The 16097-nt window shown below is 51.9% G+C and overlaps 1 protein-coding gene across 2 annotated transcripts; it reads right to left on the reverse strand.

Moving 5' to 3' along the window:
* Window positions 1–320: 320 nt before the first annotated feature.
* On the reverse strand, window positions 321–15803 carry ERCC1 (ERCC excision repair 1, endonuclease non-catalytic subunit). Of its 2 annotated transcripts, none has more exons than XM_086690110.1 (10): window positions 15703–15803; window positions 15115–15226; window positions 13932–14147; window positions 11836–11939; window positions 10882–10981; window positions 9826–9902; window positions 1856–1955; window positions 1005–1076; window positions 749–817; window positions 321–425 (listed from the first exon to the last, which is right to left on the reverse strand). In XM_086690110.1, exons 2-10 carry the CDS (start codon window positions 15205–15207, stop codon window positions 372–374), a joined length of 885 nt encoding a protein of 294 aa, XP_086546236.1. In that variant the 5' UTR covers window positions 15208–15226; window positions 15703–15803; the 3' UTR covers window positions 321–371. The 2 variants fall into 2 exon arrangements, with proteins under 2 accessions (XP_086546236.1, XP_086546235.1); XM_086690109.1 differs by having other exon boundaries at window positions 10882–11089.
* Window positions 15804–16097: the final 294 nt, after the last annotated feature.

The raw sequence follows: 16097 nt of genomic DNA on the forward strand, positions 1-16097 counted from the left end.
GTGGTCAAGAAAAGCTGGAGGGGCGCCCGGGCGGCTCAGTCGGTTGAGACTCTTGATTTCCGCTCAGGTCACGATCTCGCGTTTCAGGAGATCGAGCGCCGCATCAGGCTGTGTGCCGACAGTGTGGAGCCTGCTTGGGGTTCTCTGTCTCCTCTCCCTCAAAATAAATACACTTTAAAACACAAAAAAAAAAAGAAAGAGAAAGGAAAAGAAAGGGGAAGAAACGAAAAGAAAAGCTGGAGGTGACCGCCTGGGCCAGCAGAGAGCGAGAACAGAGAACCCCTTCCCGATGACGGCGCCGCCGCACCAGAAGCAGCCCGAGCCTGGAAAATGCTTTATTGTTACAACGAGGGCCTCTCTGGCGGCTGGGGTCATCGGGGCACTTTCAAGAAGGGCTCATGTAGGACATCAAACAGCCTCCGGGCCTGCGTGAGAGCAAGAAAGAAACAAGGAACTGGTCATTAAATGAGCCATCTGCTTGCTACATCCAGAGTGGGCTTTGGTTCTTTCGGTTTCGGCTCGGAGGGGACTCTGGGGGCTGGGAGAGAAACATCCTGATCTTGATTCTGTCCCAGGCTGCCTATGTGAGTGAGGGCTGGTCCCCACCCTCTCTGGGCCTCGGTTCTCCCCAACTGTAGGAGAAGCACTGTGGGCCTTCCACAGCCTTAGAACTTTGGGATCTGAGGTGCCATCTATGTAGTGCTCCCTCCTGTCCCCGACCCCTCAAGCCCATTCCCACAGTTCTTACCTTTTGGGGCCCCAGGCCCGGGCACAAAGCCAGATCTTCTCGGGACGCAGCTATGAGCTGTTCCAGAGACTGAGGAAGGTGGAAGGTGAGGGTCAGAGATGGGGAGCACAAAACTACCCTGCCCCAGCTCATCGGGGGTCTAAGATCTCCCTGGAAGGAGGTGAGGTCCTGTGGGAGGGCGGGGGGGGGGGGGGGGACATTCCTTGAAAAAGCAAGGGGGCAGAAATGCCATCAGGACTAGGGAACCATTCCTTACCCCAAAAGTAGTTAGGAGGGTCTGGCTGTCGGTTTTATTGACAGACTTCACGGTGGTCAGGCATTCAGTCACCTGGAAGGGAGGGGAGGAGGCAGAGGTGCGGCAGGAGAAGAAATGAGAGCGATCTGAGCACTGGGTCACCACTGTGTCCCCAGACTGCCCCGCATGCAGGAGGTGTTCAATAAATGCCCCCCCCCCCTTTTGGCTGATTAAAAGTTCATCTCAGAGTGGGTCCCCCACTAGCTGAGAGAATATTGGTCACATCATGAGAAGATAAATGCCATTTCTCTTGAGTTGGTTCTGCCCAGGGTAGACCATAGGCTCTGGAGTCAGATCTGTGTTCAAAACCCGGCCCCACTGCTTGCTCCCTATGAGGGCTGGGCAAGGGAATTGACCTCTGGACTTTCTTTTCAGGCAAATGGGGGTCCTAACAGTACCCGCCTCGGGAGTGGTGGTGGACATCCACCATTACTCAGGCGTTGGAGCTCAGGTTAAATGCTTCATTCGGTAAATACTCCCTGAGCACCCACTAAGTGCTGGGTGGTGCTGGGGACACAGGAGGGACTAAGCCAGCCAGCCTGGCCAGAATGCATGCAAGGTCAGGGGTGGACAGAGCTGCTGGGTGGAATAGGCAGGGCCTTGTAGGGTGTGGTGAGAAGGCCAGGTTTTCCCTGAGGGTACTGGGGAGCCATGGGAGGATTCTGAGCTGGGGAGGACAGAAACAAGTTTGTGCTTAGGAAGAGAAAGGTGATGAACTGAGGGGGAGACTGGGGAGGAGAGGTAGGATTCCAGCAGCAGGGAGGGGCCGGGGGCGGGGGGGGGGGGCAGGCAGGGAGGTGTAGTGGCCTCACCCGGGCGACAAAGTCCTGTTCCAGCTTCTCCATCAGGAGGTCCGCCGGCTTCTGCTCATAGGCCTTGTAGGTCTCCAGGTACCGCCCGGCCTCCTCAGGGCTGGGGTGAGAACATTCGGGTCAGCCAGTGTGGCGAGGGCAGTGCTCATGTTTTAGATTCATTTCATTGCCCTAGTAGTAGTCAGTGCCGATGCTAAAAGTTCCAAACTCGAATACAGAGCAAACTGAACTTTCCTCCCCGAAAAGGTCCCTGGCGGTAGCCCCGGCCAGGCACATCTTTACACATCTTTGCTGGCAAAGGGACAGAGCTTGGGAGCCTGACGAGTTGTTGGGCTCAGGTTCGCCCTTCCCACCTGCGTGACCCCAGGGCCAGGGATTTTCTCTCTCTGGGCCTCAGTGTCCTCATCTGCAGAGTGGCGTGGATAGCGGAATTGTGACAATTACACGCGTCATCGCTCCCAAGCGCTCAGAACCGTGCCTGGCACTTAGAGCCCGTTTAAGAAATGTGAGCTATTCTGGAAGGGAAGTCAGCGCGGTGGAGCCGGGGCGGGAGAAAAACCAGAAACACTGTTACTATTTTCCCAGCCGCATGAAGACAAAACTCAGGATGCAATTCAGTTCCCACTGAAGATTTTTAATATAGCGCACTTTCAAGAGAAAGGCTGCGGGGTGAGCCGACTGCTGAAGCTTTTATAGCAACTAACCTGATTTAATAATCGCCATTAATTTTCACGTCAGGCACTGAGGTTTTTTCCTTTTTTTTTTTTTTGACATGTAATGAACAGTTTCAAAGGTAGGTGGGACAACCGAATCTTAAAAAGGGTTTGTATGTGTGCGGAATAAAGTAACCCAGGTTTATTAGCACTGGGAGAAAGCTGGCCTTTTTTGTTCTTTGAACGTGAGACTAGGGAGTTGAGTCCAAGTAAAGGAAGGACTTGTGCCGAGGCATTTTCTGTTAGCCTTCAAATCCCAGCTAATAAGCCATCTTTGCTGATCAAGTGTTCGTCCATATTCCTGAAAGAAACCTTCATTTTTCTGTTTTTTTCCCGTTACGTGGGCTTTGTGGCTCTCCCCTCACTGCAGCAGGATTATCCTTCCGGTTCTTAATTTGTTCAGGGCACACAGTGAGCACATTGCGTCCTGTTCTACAATTTGCTTTCATTTTTGCCCTCTGCAGTTCTCAGCAGGATGTCTTCCCATGTCAGCAGAAAGAGCTTGACCTCTTTTATGGGATGGTTGCAAAATATCCCATAATTTGGATGTAAAGACATAGGAAACATTCCCCTTCCGGGGGCCGACGCACTGTTCTAACTCACTGTGTTCAGAAGCTTCCAGAGAAGGATCCTCTAAGGCAATTATTATTTTCAAACCATTATACACAGAGAGGGAAAGAGACCAGCGGGGGGTTGAGTCACTTGCCCAAGAGCCTGGTCGGTAAACTATGCAACTCTTGATCTCTTGGGGTCATGAGTTCAAGGTCATGACCTGGCCTATCTCCGCGATGGAGTATTACGCAGCTGGGAAAGAATGTGCATCTGGACAATGGGATATTATTCAGCAATAAGAAGACTGAGCTACCACGGCGCCTGGGTGGCTCAGTCGGTTAAGTGTCTGACTTCCTCTCAGATCATGATCTCATGGTTTGTGGGTTCGAGCCCCGTGTCGGGCTCTGTGCCGACAGATCATGATCTCATGGTTTGTGGGTTCGAGCCCCGTGTCGGGCTCTGTGCCGACAGCTCGGAGCCTGGAGCCTGCTTTGGATTCTGTGTCTGCCTCTCTCTCTGCCCCTCCCCACTCATGCTCTGTCTGTCAAAAATAGAAGAATATTAAAAAAAAAATTTTTTTTTTTTTTAAAGAAGAGTAAGCTACCAAATTACAAGAAGGCACGGAGGGAGGTTAAAAGAATACTGCTAACTGTTTTGTCCTACAGAGATGACTCTGGGTGGGCTCCTGGATGGGGGCTGGAAATGGAGCTAATACTCAACTGGGTCCATGTAAGGAAGACTCCATAAAATCCCAGTACTAGGGGACTCGGAGCTTCCAGAAGGGCAGCCACTGGGAAGTGATACACCCCAATTCCACGGGGACAAACTCCTGCACACAGGACCCTCCCAGACCTCTCGCCCTACGTCTCTCATCGTCTTGCTGTTGATTCTCTTAACATCATACCCTTTATTAAACCGGAAAATGTGCTTCCCTGAGCTCTGAGCCTCTCAGGGAGTCACTGGGAGCGGGACGGTCAGAAGTACAAGCGGGGTTTATGACTGGTGTCTGAAGTGGGGGGGGCAGTGTTGGACTGAGCCCCTTCACCTGTGGGACCTGAGGCCATCCCCAGGTAGTGTCAGAAGTGAGTTAAATGGTAGGACGCCCAGCTGGTGCTGCAGAGACTTGCTTGGTGTGGGAAAAACTTTGGCGCATCTGGTGGTCTGACTTGGGCTCAGGCCCTGATCTCACGGTTTGTGAGTTCGAGCCCCACACAGCCCTGTACTGTGAGCACAGAGCCTGCTTTGGATCCTCTGTCCCTCTCTCTCTCTCTCTCTCTCTGCCCTCCCCCACTTGTTCTCCCTCTCTCTTCTCTCTCAAAAATGAATAAAGATTAAACACACACACACACACACACACACACACACAGGATAAAGACCCACATTAGGGAAGAACTGGCATTTTTTTTCCTACACACAAGGAGAACCGTGGGTTTTTCTATTTCTACTACAGATTGTATGATTCCAACTATATGATATCCTGAAAAAGGCAAAACTAAGCAGACTGTGAAAAGATGAGGAGTTTGGGGGTGGAAGGGATGAATAAGTGGATCACAGGGGAAATTTTAGGGCAGTGCAACTATTCTGTGTGATACAGAATTTATGGACACATTATCATACCTTTGTCAAGACTCAGAATAGAAAACAGAGAGCAACAGGTCATGATCTCACGCTCCATGAGTTCGAGTCCCATGTCAGGCTCTGTGCTGACAGCTCAGAGCCTGGAGCCTGCTTCGGATTCTGTGTTTCCCTCTCTGTCCCTCCCCTGCTCATGCTCTGTCTCTGTCTCAAAAATAAATTAATAAAAACATTCAAAAAATTTTTTTAAAAATAAAAATAGGGGCGCCTGGGTGGCGCAGTCGGTTAAGCGTCCGACTTCAGCCAGGTCGCGATCTCGCGGTCCGTGAGTTCGAGCCCCGCGTCGGGCTCTGGGCTGATGGCTCGGAGCCTGGAGCCTGTTTCCGATTCTGTGTCTCCCTCTCTCTCTGCCCCTCCCCCGTTCATGCTCTGTCTCTCTCTGTCCCAAAAATAAATGAACGTTCAAAAAAAAAAAAAATTAATAAAAAAAATAAATAAATAAATAAATAAAAATAAAAATAAAACAGCAAACCCTAGCATAGACTATGGGCTTTCGTCAATAGTAATAGTAACATATCAACACTGGTTCATCGGTTGTAACGAATGTACCACACTAATTAATACAATACATAGGGACACCTGGCTGGCTCAGTCATACAGCACTCGACCTTTGATCTTGGGGTCCTGAGTTCAAACACCACGCTAGGCATGGAGCCTACTTTTGGTTAAGCGTCCGACTCCTGATTTCTGCACAGGTCATAATCTCACGGTTCGTGAGTTCAAGCCCTGCACTGACAGCTCAGAGGCTGGAACCCGCTTCAGATTCTGTGTCTCCTCTTTCTGCCCCTTCCCTGCTCGCACTCTGTCTCTCAAAAATAAATAAATGTTAAAAAAACTTTTGTTTTAGGGGTGCCTGCGTGGCTCAATCAGTTAAGCATCAGACTTCAGCTCAGGTCATGTCCTCATGATTCAGGGGTTCAAGCCGCACATCAGGCTCTGTGCTGACAGCTCAGAGCCTGGAGCCAGCTTCCGATTCTGTGTCTCCCTCTCTCTCTGCCCCTCGCCCACTCAAGCTGCCTCTCGGTCTCAAAAATAAGTAAATGTTAAAAAATTTTTTTTTGTTAAAGACTGCTGTATTTCTTTAAAAAAATTAAAATTAAAAAAAAATAAAAAAATACAAGAGAAAAGTAATAGGAGAAACCACATGCAGGGAGAGAAGAGGTATTTGGTAATTCTTTGTGATTCCTGATATTCCTTCTTATAAACTTAAAAACTGCCCTAGGGACGCCTGGGTGGCTCAGTCAGTTAAGCAACTGACTTCAGCTCAGCTCATGATCTCATTGTCCAGTCCGTGGGTGCAGGCCCCGCGTCAAGCTCTGTCCTGACAGCTCAGAGCCTGGAGCCTGCTTTACGTTCTGTGTCTCCCTCTCTCTCTCTGCCCCTCCCCACTCATGCTCTGTCTCTCTCAAAAATAAATAAACATTAAGAAAAAAATTTGGAGGGCACTTGGGTGGCTAAGTTGGGTTAGGCGTCCGACTTTGGCTCAGGTCATGATCTCACAGTTTGTGGGTTTGAGCCCCGTGTTGGGCTCTGTGCTGACAGCTCAGAGCCTGGAGCCTGCTTCAGGTTCTGTGTCTCCTTCTCTCTCTGCCCCTCCCCCACTCTCACCTTGTCTCACTCTGTCTCTCAAAACTAAATAAATGTAATAAAAAAAATTAAAAAAAAAATTTTTTTAATGCTCTAAAAAATTAATATTTTTAAAAATATGAACACCCTGCGTTGGGCTCTGTGCTGACAACGGAGAGCCTGCTTGGGATTCTCTCTCCCTCTAGCTCTCTGCCCGTCCCCCGCTCACACTCTTGAGCACTCTCTCTAAATAAATAAATAAACTTAAAAAAAAAAAATGTTTTTTTAAAGGGGCGCCTGGAGTGGCTCAGCTGGTTAAGCATCTGACTCTAGGCTCCGGTGGGATCAGGTCATGATCTCACAGTTTGTGAGGTTAAGTCCTGCATTGTGCCTACTTGGGCTTTTCTCTCTCTCTCTCTCTCTCTCTCTCTCTCTGTCTCCCTCTCTGCTTCTTCCCTGCTTGTGTCTCTCTCTCTCTCAAAATAATAAACTAAAAAAAAAAAAAAAAGAGAGAGAGAGAGAGAGAGAGAGAGAGATCTCCAGGTAAGGACACGACCACGTAAGGCACAGAACAGCATCTACATATAACCATATGTCTACACTGCCACATGTATATACACCGTGTGTATGTACCATATATATGTACGACTAGACGTATGCACACATGTACCATTTTCATGTCGCTTCTCATCTGTGAACTACGTGAATGTGCCATCTATTTAACACAAGAAAGTTTAACCAGTGTATATATTCAGAACAAAAAGAAGCAGAAGACAACAGCCCCACTCTCATCCACATCTATGCCACATACGGTCCCCAGAGGTCAGCACTGTCCAGGGCCTGGAGCCTCTGGAGCCTCTGGAGCCCTTTTCGTTTATCCACATACGAGTCTGTTCATCAACACAGCTCATTTTCTTCCTCCCTTCTTTATATAAATAAAAATACGAGGCCGTTCGCTTCTGCAACTCTGGTTCTCACCCACTGATGCTACAGTGATGGCCCATGTCACTTTGGACACGCGTGAGCACGCACGAGCAGGGACTATCCTAGTGCAGGAGTTTCTGTGTCGAAGAGTGGTGTCTATTTTCTGTTTCAATAGCCCGTCAAATCTCCTGCCAAGCAAATATGCGGGTGCCCGTTTCATACTACCCATCCGAGAGACTTGCACCAAATTTAGGGCACCTCGCTTTGTTTTTTTTTTTTTTTAATGTTTATTCATTTTTTTAAAATGTTTATTTATATTTGAGAGAGAGAGACAGACAATGTGCAAGCGGGGGAGGGACAGAGAGAGACAGAGACAGACTCTGAAGCAGGCTCCAGGCTCCGAGCTGTTAGCACAGAGCCCGATGTGGGGTTTGAACTCTCGAACCACGAGATCATGACCTGAGCCAAAGCCAGACGCTTAACCAACTGAGCTACCCAGGCGCCCCTGAATGTTTCTCATTTTTGAGAGAGAGAGCACAAGCAGGGGAGGGGCAGAGAGAGAGGGAGACAGAGGATCCAAAGTAGCCTCTGCATGGACAGCAGAGAGCCCCACACAGGGCTGGAACTCAGGAACTGCCAGATCACAATCTGAGCCAAAGTCAGACGCTTAACCAACTGAGCCACCCAGACGCCCCAGCACCTCGTTTTTTAAAATGTGCTTTTTTCTTGATAAACCATATGGTTGATATTTTTTTCATGTGTTTTGGCAACCTGCATTAAACTCTTATTTGGGTTATTATTGACTTGTGGGAAGTTCTTTACATATATAAATATATAATAAACATGTTCAAATATATGCATATGAATATAAACATTTAAATGTATTTGCACTGTATAAATATAACTTATATACATACATAAATTAGAGACGGTTAAGTATTTTCTATTTATATGTACGTATATATATGTATATATATACGTGTGTGTGTGTGTGTATATATATATGCAATATATACACAGCAAATACTTTTTGGTAATTTGTCACTTGTCTTTCAACTTTATTTACAGTATGTCTTACCACCCAGAAGTTTTAAAATTTTAATTTTCTCAAATCAGCCAACCTTTTTCTTTATGGCTTTGGGGTTCTGGGTCTTGCTTTGGAAGGCTTTTCCTACCCCAAGATTGTAACAAATATTCTCCTGGGGTGCCTGGATGGTTCAGTCAGTTAAATGTCAGACTTAGTTCAGGTCATGATCTCAAAGTTCATGGGTTTGAGCCCCGTGTTGGGCTCTGTGCTGACAGCTCAGAGCTTGGAGCCTGCTTTGGATTCTGTGTCTCTTTCTCTCTCTACCCCTCCCCCGCTTGTGTGTGCTCTCTCTCTCTCTCTCAAAAATAAATAATCATTAAAAAAATTTTTTTTTTAATAAATCAAAAATAAAAATAAAAAATATTCTCCTGGGGAACCTGGGTGGCTCAGTCGGTTAAGTGTCTGACTTCAGCTCAGGTCATGATCTCGTGGCTTGTGGGTTCAAGGGCTACAACAGGTTCTCCGCTTTCAGCAAGGAGCCCCCTTCAGATCCTCTGTCCCTCTCTCTGTCTGCCCCTCCCCCATTCACTCTCTCTCTCTCTCTCTCTCTCTCTCTCTCTCTCTCTCTCAAAAATAAAATAAACATTAAAAACTAGATATATATTCCCCTATAAGATTTCTTCTAGGGCACCTGAGTGGCTCAGCTGATTAGGCATCCGACTCTTGATTCAAGCTCAAATCATGATCTCACAGTTTGTGAGCTGAGCCCTGGTGTGTCAGCTCCAGCATAGAGCCCAGCTTGGGATTCCCTCTCTTTCCCTCTCTCTGGCCCTCCTCCTCTCTCTCTTTCTCAAAATTAAATAAATAAACGTAAAAAAAAAACATAATGAGCCTAATTACTTAAAAAAAAAGATTTCTTCTAACACCTTTTTTTTTTAATGTCAATAATTTCTCAGGATTTAATTTTTTTTTCTTATGGGGTGAGGAAGGTATGTCTTTTTTTCCAACTGGAAATTAGCCAATCTAAATAGTTTAGAGGGGCGCCTGGGTGGCTCAGTCAGTTAAGCATCTGACTTCAGCTCAGGTCATGACCTCATGGCTCATGGGTTCGAGCCCCGCATCGGGCTCTGTGCTGACAGCTTGGAGCCTGGAACCTGCTTCAGATTCTGTGTCTCCCTCTCTCTCTGCCCCTTCCCTGCTCGTACTCTAGCTCTCACTCTCTCAAAATTAAATAAACATTAAAAGAAAAATTTAAATAGTCTTTAGAAACCTAGATGTGGAATTAATTATTCAGACAGATTTTAGGTCTGATTCGTAAGTAAGCAGTATGGCCCTGGCAATTTGATCTATATCACCTGCTTTTGTGACTATAGCCCTAGAAGACAAATATTAAGATCCTATTTTAAAGATGCAGAAATTGAGGCCGAGAGAGAGGCAGTGCCGGGACCAGGCTCACACGGGGAGCTCATGGCAGAAGGAAAGGGCTAGGGGGCAGAAGGGTGGACCAACTCTTAGGATAGAGCCTGACCTGGGCGGGGAAGCCTCGGTCTCACCTCCAGGCAAGGACCAGGGTGCAGTCAGCCAGGATGCACATCTTAGCCAGCTCCTTGAGGGCCTGCTGTGGATCTTTCTGGGTGGAAAAGAAAATCAGAATGGGAAATCTGGTGGTAAACAAGGAATTATAGTCTTGAAAACCACAGTAGATTATGCCACGGTAGGATGCCAAGAGCCTTCCACTTAACTGGCACTCCCTAGGCTCTGACTGGGTGCCCGCCTGTGCTGGGCAATGCTGGTAACACACAGTTACCAAGAGAGCCCGGGCTCTGCCCCCTGGGGCTCACAGTCTGATGAGGGAGATCAAACTGTCCCCATACAGTGATGACCCAGAGTGGCCAGGATTGGGATGGGAGAGCAGGAGCGGATACCTGGCCTGCCCAGGGAATCAGGGAGAGCTTCCTGGAAGAGGGGACATCTGAACTGAGACCTGAAGGAGGAGGAGGAGGAGGAGTGAAGGACACAAAGGAGAACGAAAAGGAAATTTTAAACATAGGGAAGACAGGAGGGGGGAAAAAGGACTTGAGGAATTGCAATTCACACGGAATGTGATGGAGAACGTAAAAGAAAGGGCGACCACATGGAAGCTGGGAAATGAACCCAGAGAGCAGGGCAGGGGTCTGGTCACATGGCCTCACGGGCCATAGTGAGGCACTGGGGAGCCATGGAGGGGTCTGGACATCAGATCTGTGCTTTAGGAACCCCCCCCCCCCGCCCCGCCGCCGGCTGCTGTGAGGATGGAAGCGGTTGGGGCTGGAGGCCCTGAGACGAGAGAAGAGGCTGGGGCAGAGACCCAGGCGGGCCAGGCTGTGAAGATAGGATGACATAGCTTCAAAACACGCTCAGGTGGCAGAGGGCTGGGACCAGCGGAAGTGGTGTGGGGAAGGAGGAGACAGGATTTTACCCTCGCGCCCCCTTGCCAACACAGGGTGTTAATGTCCGATGTAAAAATGGTTCAACTTGCACCTTCTCTTGGGATTCAACAATCCACTTGGCTGCTGCGAGGCCCGACAGATGAGGACCACGAGGCCGGGGGGGAAGTGACCCCTGCTTACCACGTCCACCTGGACGAGCAGGACCCGCAGGGCGAAGCTCTTCCCCAGGCTCTGCAGCCGCCCGTGGATGTAGTCCGGGTGGAGGTTGTGGTAGCGGAGGCTGGGGGGCAGGGGAGAGGGAGGGATTGGGAGGTCTCTCTCTCCCCGAGACCCTGGGAGCCCTTCTTTACTCTCACTGGAATGCAGAGGGCGCGGGCGACACCGGGACCTGAGGCTCAGAGAAGTTAAGTGACTTGCCTCAGGTTACCCATCAAGGAAGGCGATGGCGGGGTTGGCGGAAAGGGCTGCCTGGCTCTGGCTTCCCTGGAGGGATGGACCCCAGGTTCCTCACTGGGGAAGGGAAGAGACTTGGGCTTCGGGTAGAGGACAGGAGACAAGCGCCTAGAGGGTGTGGACTGGGGGACAAGGTGCAGCTGGTCTTGGGAAGCAGGCCTATCCCAGGAACTGTCTGCTTTAGCCTCGGAAGGCACTGGCAGGGAGGGGCTGGGTGGCTTCTCCACCCAGGGAACTAGGGGACATCTCTGTCCAGCAGCCACCAGCTCTCGTACCTTGCAGGGAGGACAGGAACTTAGAAGGTTCACTTCCCCCATCTAGCTCTGTGTGCAGAGGGGCGCCCGGGAATGGAGAGGGAACTTGCTTAACTGCGGTACAGGCTGGTGAAATCCTGGCTCCCATCAACTCACCCTGGATGTCTGGGACCTGAGGGACCCTACCCCCAACCTGCTCAGACCCAGGACTCCAGGCGCCCAGCCCGTCCTCCCTCAGAACCAGTGTCTGGGCCTACCACTCTCGTCACTCTGGGCACCTCCGGGAGAAGACCTCTTCCTCCCCTCCAGGTCACTAGGCCCAGAGCTGACAGGGCCACACCCCAAGGTCTCCCACCCAATGGTCCCAAACATGGGAGCACAGCCTCGCAGGCCTTCAGGAAGGTGGGGCAGCCCCCTCAGAGCTCACCTGAGGAACAGGGCACAGGTGCTCTGGCCCAGCACATAGTCGGGAAGCACGTCACCAAACTCCCAGGGCACATTACGCACAAACTTCAGCACGGGGTTGCCCCTCTGGGGAGGGAAGGGCCGAAGCCATTAACAGGGAGGGCCCTGGGACCACTGCCAGCCCCAGGGCTCCCCTCCCCCTACCTGTGTCGACACCGCCCCATCCCCCATCCTGCCTGTGCCTGTTCCCCTCCCTCCAGAGTCCACCTCCTCAGCGGGGAATGCCCTTGGGTGCTCTGGCTTTGACCCAGACCTCTCCCCCAGACCTGGGCCTTAACTAAAGCGTCCCTGAGTCTATCTCTCCGGCTCAGTCCTCTCCCCCAGCCCCACGTGTGTGCCCTGGGGTTGCTGGGCACTCCCCCCAGGATGTCGGTCTCACTGCATCCCAAGTGCCTTCAGCACCAGCTCCCGCACCTGCCCCTCCTCCCCTCATCTCAGGGACAGGCCCATCATCCAGAGACCCAAGCCTAGTCACGGACACATCCCTCTCCTCCAGGGGGGACGTCTACCTTCCAGGATTTTTTTTTTTAAGTTTATTTACTTATTTTGAGAGAGAGAGAGTGAGAGAGAGAGGGAACTCCAAGCAGGCTCTGCACTGTCAGCGCAGAGCCTGACACAAGGCTCAATCTCACGGACTCTGAGATTGTGACCTGAGCCGAAATCAAGAGTCGAATGCTTAGCTGAATGGGCCACCCGGGCACCCCCAGGATGACATCCCCATCAAAGTCTCCCCCTGCACTGCCATAGCCCATACCCAGGCCCCTACCCTGCCTCCTCCTGGTCGCCTGCCCCAGTAGGGCCCCCTCCTGACCTCCGAACAGAAACCAGTGCTTCCTGAAGCACAAACCTGCCCCTTGGCCTGCTCTTTTTTTTTTTTTTTTTTTTAATTTTTTTTTTTCAATGTTTATTTATTTTTGGGACAGAGAGAGACAGAGCATGAACGGGGGAGGGGCAGAGAGAGAGGGAGACACAGAATCGGAAACAGGCTCCAGGCTCTGAGCCATCAGCCCAGAGCCTGACGCGGGGCTCGAACTCACGGACCGCGAGATCGTGACCTGGTTGAAGTCGGACGCTTAACCGACTGCGCCACCCAGGCGCCCCAACCTGCTCTTAACCCCACCGTGGCCCCCAGTGATCTGAGAGGAAGGCCAACGTGGCCTGTGACCCCCACCCCCAACAGTCAGGCATCTGCTGGACAGGCTCCGGGCTCTCACTCCACTCTGAACACACCGTGTAGCCCAAAATCGAGATTCTCTGAGCAAGTCAGCCTCTAACCCATCCGAGCAGTATTTACTGAGCGCCTACTGTGTGTCTAAGTGCTATGATACAGCAGGGACCAAGACAGACAAAGATCCCTGCCTTGTGGGGGACGCAGACGTTACACAAAACCATCTCGGGGATGAACGAGTCATTATTAAATGAGGTGGAATGTGCTTTTAATAAAGAGGGTAGGACCTGCTCCACGGTGGGGTGTGGGTTGGGCAGAGTCGGTTAAGTGTCCAACTCTTGGTTTTGGCTCGGGTCGTGATCTCACAGTGTTGTGAGTTCGAGCCCCACGTCGGGATCCGGGCTGGCAGCATGGAGCCTGCTTGGGATTCGCTCTCTCCCCCTCCCCCACTCACGCTGTTTCTGTCTCTCTCAAAATAAAAACATAAACTTAAAAAAAAAAAAAAAAAAAGGAGGCGGGAGGTGAGGAGCGGTGATGAGGTCAGGAGGGTAGAACCTCCATGAATGGGATCAGTCCTCCCAAAAGGGACCTGAGAGAGCTCCTTCACCCAGGTGAGGACACAGGAAGTAGACAGCAGTCTATGAACCAGGAGGCGGGTCCTTCCTGGACACTGAATTGGCCAGCGCCTTGACCTTGGACTTCCCACCCCCCGGAAGTGTGAGAAATAAAAGTCTGCTGTTTAAACGACGCAGTCTACGGTATTTTTGTTTTAACAAAAGAATAGACACGGCGCAACCTCAACCCACACCCGGTAGTTGGATGGATGAATGAAAGAATTCGCGTCGCCCAGAGCGCAATGGCAAGAGCTCTGACTTCCTTCCCCTCCTCACCTGCCGGGGGCTCACAATGATGCTGCTGGATTTTGTCCCTAGTTTGGGGGCCTGGTTGGGGGTCTCTCCTGCCAGGGGTTCTGGCCCCGTGGGGTGTGGAGCCCCAGCCCCTCCTGGAGGTCCCGAGATGGCATACTCGGCGTAGGTCTGAGGGGCAGCCTGGGCTGAGGTCTCCATGGTGGGAAGGCTCCGCGTGGACTTGAATAAGGGCTTGAACTGTGGGGGAGGGGGAGGCGTGTCAAAATCTGAATCTAGCCACTCCTCCCTGCTCCTCAGCCGCTATACTGGTCCCAGCCACCAACTTCTCTCCCTTGGACCAGTGCACCTCCTCACCAGCTCCCCGCCTACATCCTTACTCCCCGCGGTCTGTTCTGTTCACGGTCATTTCACGTCCCTCTGCTCAGAGACCCTGGTGGCTCCCCTCTCAGAGTAAAAGCCAAAGCTGTCGCCACAGCCCACAAGGCTCTAGAAGATCTGTCCCTGCTCCCCGTCTCACCTCCCACCTCCTTCCCTTTCCTTTCTCAATTCCAGCCCCACTGGCCTTCTTGCTGCCCTCAAATCTGTCAGGCTCCCTCTGATCCTGGGCCTTTGCATCGGCTGTTGCCCCTCTGCCCCAGAGGTTGCCACACAGCTCACTCCTTCACCTCCTTCACATCACTGCCAAGATGTCACCTCCTCAGAGAGGCAGCCCCTTGACCTAAGGGAGCGCCTCTCCCCCATCACTCCCTGTACCCTTAGCCCACTTTTTCTTCCGAGCGGCCAGTACTCAGCACCAGCCAATTGTTTTCCTGCGGGAACGTGATGTCGGCGTGGTCAGATCCTTCAATTTACCAAGAGATGTCAAAGGTGCCGACTTTTCCTTTTAGTTGCAAGGCCTTCCAATTCTCCAATGTCAGCAATAAATTCATCCTTTGCAAACCAGGGGGCTGGCCACATAAAACACAACCCAAAGCCACCCGCTGCTTGCGTCTGCAGCCTCTGCCAGAGCCCTGTCTTGGAACCACCATGACATCTTACAGATAGGGAAGCAGACTCGCGGAGAGCAAAGGACTGTTTTCCCAAGGTGACCCAGGCCACAACATTTCCTAAACCACACCATGGGCCTTGGAGGCCCCTTCCTCTCAATCCACACCCCCCCACCCCAGTCTGCCAGCGTTTCTTCCCATCTCCTCCTCTGTCCTACCCCCGCAGTAGGGGCCTCATCCTCATCCAGTGGTATGAAGAACTTCTTCCTCGTGGGTGGCCCGGAGGGCTGCCGCACTCCCTCTTCGTCCATCCCAAGGTTCTTCTGGGGCCTGAAAATGAAGACACGGCGGCGGGGGCGAGTGAGACAGCAACGCCTGCATGCCCATCCTTCCAGCAGGAACCCCCACTCACAGCCATCCCGCCCCTAGAAATCCCAGGGCTCCAGAGCATCAAGTTCCAAACACCGAGCGCCCCAGATTCTATAAAGCCCCGCCCACACGGAGCCTCACCTTCCGTTCGCCCCGCCCCTTACCGGTCCAGACTTTTCATTCGCCCCGCCCCTCGCTCCGCGCGTTCTAGTCACCCCGCCCTCACTGTTCCCCGCCTTCCGTTTGCCCGCCCCAGCCTCCGTCCCCCCCCGTCCCGCCCGCAGGGCTGGCGCCTGGATACCCTCCCCTCGCTCCATCTCGTCCATCTCTCAGGCACTGCAACGAAAGGTTGGCCTCTGCGGCTGCCAATCGCCACCGGAGGTCCCTCCCCGCCCCTCTCGACCCAGCCCCGCTGTCTGAGCGCCGCGACTACTCACCTCCTCGTCCCCGAGCCGGGAGTAAAAGACCGGAGAGGGACAGAGGCGTCCCACCGCCGGCGCGGCCAGCGCGGCCCCGGGCTCGCCGCACTTCCGGCCTCTCTAGCCCTCGATCCCGCCCTCACCGTTCCCCAGAGGGGTAGAACTTCGACAGGGGCCGTCCCTGCGCAGCTCTCTATGATCCTGGAGGACTGCGGAGATTTGGGTTGGAGAGAGAGCCGTCCGTCTACCCCCCTGTACGCCCCTGGTTGCCGAGAATTTCCATTTTGATGCCCTTATTAAGCACCAACTTGTGCTCGGGCTCCGAGCAGGAATCAGTGGGGAAAAACGGCGGGAGATCAAATTAGGTTCCTCCCCTCAGTACAGGCTTGGATGGAATCCCGGCTCTGCCATTG

The sequence above is a fragment of the Puma concolor genome, chromosome E2 (assembly GCF_028749965.1).
Source record: "Puma concolor isolate L17-30 chromosome E2, mPumCon1.1.hap2, whole genome shotgun sequence".
Taxonomy (NCBI): Eukaryota; Metazoa; Chordata; class Mammalia; order Carnivora; family Felidae; genus Puma; species Puma concolor.

Bases quoted from the DNA above. Each gene is read 5' to 3' on its own strand.
- ERCC1 (XM_086690109.1), bottom strand. From the start codon at position 15,207: ATGGACGAAGAGGGAGTGCGGCAGCCCTCCGGGCCACCCACGAGGAAG. The intron at 1,956-9,825 runs GTGAGACCGAGG...TTCTCACCCCAG, and splicing joins ACCCTGGTCCTTGCCTGGAG to CCCTGAGGAGGCCGGGCGGT. The intron at 1,077-1,855 runs GTGAGGCCACTA...CCTCCCTTCCAG, and splicing joins AACAGGACTTTGTCGCCCGG to GTGACTGAATGCCTGACCAC.